The following is a 7,214-nucleotide window of genomic DNA, read 5'->3' as shown; positions in this document are numbered from 1 at the left end:
GTGGAGGTGAGGATCTGCTATGATCAAGAGGACAATAAGGCCATTCCCAAGAAGAGTCACTAGATAGAGGAAGAGAAACACGACAAAGAGCACCCTGCGCATGAGTGGCTGGCTGGAGAGCCCAGTCAGGAGGAAGATCTCTGGTGTCGTTTCATTATCATCTTCAGGAACCATGGCGTTGTAAATCCTTCCCAAGATGTGGAATTATCTGCCGGGATAGTAAAGATGCCCCCAAACTATATTAATTGGAGTGTGAATCAATCCCATTACCATTATTGTTGGTGAAATGATAATTTTATAATGGTGAAATGCTTATTTTATAATGTCATCAAATAATTCATGTTTCTTTGAACAAGGGATGGATGAATATTTCAGATTCAGTTTCTCACTGTTTCTAAACCTTTTCAGTTTTAAATTCAGTTCTCCATATATCAACATTAGTTTGTGATTGATTGATTGATTGATTGATTGATTTAAAGCCCTTGTGAAATTTCATTAGCATCTTGGCTCTAATTTTTCCTAATATACACATTTTCTATGTGAAGAAAATTACACTCTGTGTGGAAAATGTATCCTTGGAGCAGAGCTATGAAACCCCAATCTTGCTACATACAATGGTGGTACAAATCCACCCCCTATGCAAATATCATATATACAGTGTATTTAAATGTTCTAGGGAAATCTGTGACTCTCCAGATGTTGCTGGACTACAACTCCCATCATCTCTGACCATCCTGGCTAGGGCTGATGTCCAACCATATGCAGGAGGGCCATGCATTTGTGCCACCACTGTAAGTAAACTGTGCCAACATACTTCCAGTGCTCCTTGCAAATTGAAGTGACCCAGAAAGGAGTTAAGTGCTAAGAACTTAACATCTGAAGGAGGATTCCCACTCCTTTGCTGTTTTATATTACCCTTCTCCTAGAGCAGCATTCATTGCTTTCTCTCCAAACATGTTGGTACCATCAGGTGTAACAAGCATGATATTTGACGAACGTGTTCTTGTTAATTGTCCTGTTTTATTTTGTACTCCACATGTAGCAGTGGACATACCATTCTTTAAGTTATATTTGCTGCCACAAAAATTCTTACAGTCATAGGGGTCACATCCAAATGCAGATGGAAGAAATTGTCATGTTTGGTTCTCTCAGGTTCTCATTTTCCCCATCTTAAAGTCAGTTCTCCACATGTCTGCTACAATTTGCATTATTATTATTTTAACAATCCTCATGAAAATTCTTCAGCATTTTAGTTTGAATTTCTCCTAAAAAAATAAATTTTATATGCAATTTTGACTGACGTTCACATTTGTGCAAGCACCTTCCCTATATATAATGCATTTTTGTATGTTATTATCAGTTCCACATTCTTTTTACATACATTTTCTTCTAATATATGCATTTCTGTGAACATTGAGAACTGCACCATAAAATTTGGATAAGTGCAAGGTCTGGAAGATGGCTGTGTTTCAGTTCTCATATTGATTCAGAAAGTGCAAATTTGGGGAGTATAGCCAGGTACTTTAAATGTATGCTGTGGGTGTGACTATAGTATGATATTGTGTGGTATTTATAGGGTGGTGAACATCTCTAATGGAAAAAAAAATTATGGGTGTTCTCCTAAAAGAATCAATTACAAAAGTCAGCTTGCTATATTACAGTTTAAATTTTTGACAAAAAATGTAAAATACATACAAAAGAAACTTGAAATATTTACCTTATGGGGTGTCCTGTTGGATAACATTTGTTGAAAGGGAAAATAGGTTGCCTGATGGATCTGAATCAAATAGCCTTGTGCAGCCTAATCTCATACACATTTCCTTAAAATTAAGTTCCATTAACCTCCATGCGGCTTCCTCCCAAGTAAATGTGCCTATAATTGCAGCTTTAGGAACACTTCTAAAAGAACATAAGAAGATCTAATCCGCTAACATTGCGAGGGGATTTCAAATGTTTTGATTAAATTAAAGAAATAAAACACTTTTCTGGTTATGACACCAGTCTAAGAAATAGCTTCTTATATCATCTGACTTAATTAGGCTGTGTTAACAATTTTTTTTGGGGGGGGCAGAATATCTCTGCTGATTCAAATGGCAACAATGGAAAGCTGAATGTATCTTCTCAACCAAGTTTCTGATCACAAGTGGTTACTTCTTGTCTTCATGGCTTGAGGAACCATCAGGTCTAGGCCCCCATCTGAACAGAATAAAATCCAATCTCTGTGTGACTAGAAAATAACAATTTTTATAATTAAAACTTGAAGACTCATTTATCATGAGTCTTTATATCCCTGAGAGATTTCATAAGTTATCTGTACAGACTTCATACTTCTGAGAATATATCCCAGACAGGCAATTAAGAGCAAACTTAGTATGGGTTATTTATTTATTTGAATGGGTTTTTAAAGACATGTTTTTCTCCATATGGCATTGAAAGCAGCATACAACAAAGCAGTAACAGAGCAGAACACAAAAAATGGCACGTCATAACATTGAAATTGGGCATATTTATATAAATTATACCAGTTCATATATGTAAAAAGAAATATTTAAGCAGTTTACATAAGACATAACCATGAAAGAAAAAGTCAATATGAATTCATATAAAAATAAAAGCAAAGTGCCATTTTGTTGCTGACATTTAAACCCCTTGAGTAACTTGAGACCAAAATACTGTACAGTGGTACCTCAGGTACTTAATTCGTTCTGGAGGTCCGTTCTTAACCTGAAACTGTTCTTAACCTAAAGCACCACATTAGCTAATGGGGCCTGCTGCTGCTGCTGCTGCTGCGCCGCCAGAGCACGATTTCTGTCCACATCCTGAAGCAAAGTTCTTAACCTGAAGCACTATTTCTGGGTTAGCGGAGTCTGTAACCTGAAGTGTATGTAACCTGAGGTACCACTGTATTGGAAAATCATGAAAGACCATTATTATCTTGAGGAGATTTGAGTCAAGCCGAGCGATTGCCCCTCACATGCCCAGACAATTCCTAGGCATGAGTCAACTAAGCAGTTCATTCAATTTCTTGTCGTCAGCATGATTCTGTGAAAGAGAGTACAGCTTAGTACCACCTGTCAAATTCTGGGCTATTCTTTATGCAGAGTCTGACAGTAGCACGCTGGATGGCACCGGAGGCTTGTCAGGCATTTAAGAGCATCTAGATGGAGAGCCAGAGAGGGATCTCCTTTGGCCCTTGCCACCTCTGGGGAGGAATCCTCTGGCCTTGCCCTCCAAAAGGGGCTCTCAGGCAGCCACGTTACCTTACAAACAGCCATAAACACAATCTGATTTCCCTAACTCTAGTTATAACCCTAAAGTCAAGGTTTTTTATTAGAATTACTTGTAACTTTTAAGAGATCACATATATCTATAGTTTTAATTCTATTAATGTTTAATTGCTTTTAATGATTGCTTCCCTCTATGCTTTTAGTTGTTTCTATTTTATCTGTCATCTTGAGTCCCTGTCAGAGAAAAGGGGGGGTATAAATCACAATACCGTATTTTTTGCTCTATAACACGCACCCGACCATAACACGCACGTAGTTTTTAGAGGAGGAAAATCCGTAGGCATGCCACCCATAGGCATTCCTTCCATAACACGCACAGACATTTCCCCTTACTTTTTAGGAGGAAAAAAGTGAGTGTTATGGTGCAAAAAATACAGTAATTATTATTTTAGAGTCACTGACCTATGTCCATTTACCCATAAAATACACCTTCCAGCAAAGTTGCTTTAGTACCCTAAGATCTCACCTTGATCTGCACATCCTTTGTGTGAGTTCCTCTGCTCATCTGTACATGCCAACTGTTACATCTTCAATTCATTTTTGTTGGTATTTGGTTAATATTAAAAAGAATTTCCCGGAAGTCTTAAATCACAAAAGCAAACAGCAAAGAGAAGTGACTTAGTTATGACTAAGTTAGGTCCATTAATTTCAGTGGGTCTACTCTGAGTAACAGTTGAATACCACCCATATTCTTCCCACTTGCCCTTCTCACCTTCTTCTGTTGTCCCCATTGTGTTCAAGTATACATTATGAGCCCCTCTGAGCAGAGACCTGACATTTAAAAGTCTGTAAGCAACATGTATCAATTAAAATTTTTAAAGCCTGGTCATGCTGCTCCACTTACAGTGTATTTTAAGACTAAGTCCAACATGCCATCTAAAAAAATTACCCTGCATGTTCTATGGCTATTTTTCTTTTCCCCCTGCACTGTCATGTATTTGTATATGATTAAACATTAGAATCATAACCTATTTACTTTTCAACAAAAAGTGTTCCAAGTGGCTTATATCGTAGATGTTCACTCCCAGTTGGTGCTGGACTACATCTCCCTCCAGCTCTCACTCTTACCCATACTGGCTGGGGCTGATGGGATTTGTAGTCCAAAATAGCTGGAGAGCAGCAGGCTGAGGAAGGCTGTTTTAAAACATTTTAATCTTAATTATGGTTCCCTCTAGAGTCTCACTCTACCTTGAGCCTTGTAGATTTCATGGAGCAGATGGTATCAACCCCTTACGCCTCACGAAACTAGGCAGAGGAGGTAGTGGGAAGTGTTTGGCAAGTATTTGTTCCAAAAGTCCTCTCCTCAGTCCTCATCTTCCTGCTGTCTTCTTGCCGGGCCACAGGGCTTTGCACCCTGGAGGCACATAACCAAGCACCAGACCCAGGCAATGCATGATGATAGTTGTCAAGAACACCACTAAGACAAGCTTTTTATTTGTATGTTTTATTTTTTATTTTTATGCCACCTCCCCACACCCCATGAGCTCAAGGTGGTGTACATGGTTAGACTATGAGATGGTGAAAGGCCTAAGATCACCCAGTGAGCTTCATGGCTGAAGGGGGTTCGAACCCTGGTCTCCCAGGTACAGTGGTGCCTTGCAAGACGAAATTAATTCGTTCTGCGAGTTGTTTCGTCTTGCGATTTTTTCGTCTTGTGGAGCGCGGATTCCCTGGATATTAACGGCTTTAAGAAAAAGGAAACAAACTCGCAAGACGTTTTCGTCTTGCGAAGCAAGCCCATAGGGAAAATTGCCTTGCGAAGCAACTCAAAAAACGAAAAACCCTTTCGTCTTGCGCGTTTTTCGTCTAGCGAGGCATTCGTCTTGCGAGGTACCACTGTAATAGTCCAACACTCTATCAAACAACAGGATAGCAGCTTCCCTGTAGAAAAATATCAGACCAGTTCACAAAGGCATTAGAAACTATCAAAAACAGATAGTAAAACACAACCAAACGTTTAACTCCACACCAGTACAGTAACAGCTTATTTCTTTCAAGCAAGTTTTCAGGCCACCATGATAAATAAATAAACCATTTCCCTCCAGTTATCCAAATTCAGTTTATGCGTTAAAAACACAAAGCTTTCTTGAAAAATAATCCCTGCATCATGCTCACCACACATAAGTAACCACACACTCCTGCTCACCTTTCTCTAAAAGCATCTGAGGTGAGCAGCCAGAGGGGTGATCATTTAGCCTTGTCTGTTCATTTTGTGAAAGAGCAGAACAGCATTTTATACTGTTTTTATATGTTTTAAGAACATGAAGTGGTTAGTGCATTTTTCAGATGAATGAGTAAGATAAAATAGTGGTTGGATCCCCAAAGATCGTCAGAGAAGCATCTTCACACTGGAACCAAGTTGTATCTTTCTCTTTTCCAGTTGGGCTGTGACAGGAGAGCAGGCTCTGTGCCTCAGCCAGGCTTTCTTTAGTTCTTATAAATACAATCTGTGAAACACTGAATTATTACACATATTTTTGCAAAACAATGCACTTGGAAACTACTTCACAATGTACATTATAGAAATGGAACTGAACTGAAACACAAAAAGACAGGGTAGGGAAATGCAGAACTGTCCATCTGGAGTCCATTTTCAGTAGAACGTTTCATCTATCCCTTAGGAAGAAGGCAACCCCGACACATCATCTTCCTAAGTGCTCCCTTCACTTCATTGTTCCTTAGAGTGTAGATCAGAGGGTTGAGCATGGGAATGAGAACAGTGTAAGACACCGCAAGGATATGGTCCTGGCCTTCAATATAGCTGCCTTTAGGTCTGGCATATGAGAAGATGGCACAGCCATAGTGAAGAAAGACCACTGTCAAGTGGGCTCCACAGGTGGAAAAGGCCTTGCGACAGTACTGAGATGAGCTCATGTTCAGGGAAGCCATAAAAATGCACCCGTAAGACAGCATGATGAAGGAGAAAGGGACAATGAGGATCATGGCAACCAAGGCTGTAACAGTAACTTCAATAGTTCCATAGCCAGGACATATCCTGCTCAGCACAGGAGGGATGTCACAGAAGAAATGGGGGATATGGTTGGGCGCACAAAATGGCAAAGAGAAAATCACTCCAGTGAGGAAGGAAGAAAGAATGAAACCACCACAGACAGACCCCATCACTAGGCCCCAACAAATCCGTTGGCTCATGAAATTCCCATAGTGTAGTGGGTGGCAAATGGCCACATAGCGGTCCCATGCCATGGCTGTCAACAGCAGACAGTCAGCCACCCCTAAGGCCACAAAGAAGAACATCTGAGCAGCACACGATGCCAAGGGAAAGGGCTTATGGGGAGCCAGCAGGTCACAAAGCATTTGTGGTATGACCACCAAAGTGTAGGCTGTCTCAGAGCATGAAAGGCTGCCCAGGAAGAGGTACATGGGTGTATGGAGGAGAGGATCAGTCCACACCACAGTCATAATCAGCCCGTTGCCTGCCAAGGTCACTGCATACATCAGGAGGAAGAGTCCAAACAGCAGTCGGGCCAAGCCTGGGTGACTAGTGAACCCCAACAGGACAAACTCGGTCACCATGGTACAGTTGACAGAAGGATCATGAACCATCCCTGAGCTGTAGCGGAAGTAACACAGAGTGACATAGATCTACATCAGTTATGAATGCCATTAGCAGAAATATGTAAGATGATTGGTAAACCTGAACTGTCATTGTTGGTTTGACCCTCTAGTCCAGGAGTCACCAATTTTGAGGGGCCTAGGTGCACATTAGAATCCTGTGAAACTATCATGAGAACCACAAATTACCCATGTTATGGAAGAAAAACCAAGGACATTCTCTCTCACACAAACCCAGTCAAAACAGCTAGCTATAACATCAGCCAATTAGAATACAGTCAAAAAAATGAGGCCAAACCTGCCAAAAAATAAGCCAACTAATTTGGGTTTGGCAATATTCTCTCATGCACCACA

At 40.4% G+C, this 7,214-nt stretch overlaps 1 protein-coding gene across 1 annotated transcript; it reads right to left on the bottom strand.

Moving 5' to 3' along the window:
- Positions 1 to 5,897: 5,897 nt before the first annotated feature.
- Positions 5,898 to 6,821, bottom strand: LOC309379408 (olfactory receptor 10R2-like; the record flags this gene model as incomplete). The annotated part of the gene is made up of 1 exon (XM_081928513.1): positions 5,898 to 6,821. The coding sequence occupies one exon, from the start codon at positions 6,819 to 6,821 to the stop codon at positions 5,898 to 5,900; it is 924 nt and encodes a 307-aa protein (XP_081784639.1).
- Positions 6,822 to 7,214: the final 393 nt, after the last annotated feature.

Source organism: Podarcis melisellensis (assembly GCF_964234715.1).
Source record: "Podarcis melisellensis genome assembly, chromosome: 10".
Lineage (NCBI taxonomy): Eukaryota > Metazoa > Chordata > Lepidosauria > Squamata > Lacertidae > Podarcis > Podarcis melisellensis.
This window is presented reverse-complemented; position numbering and strand designations above follow the sequence as displayed.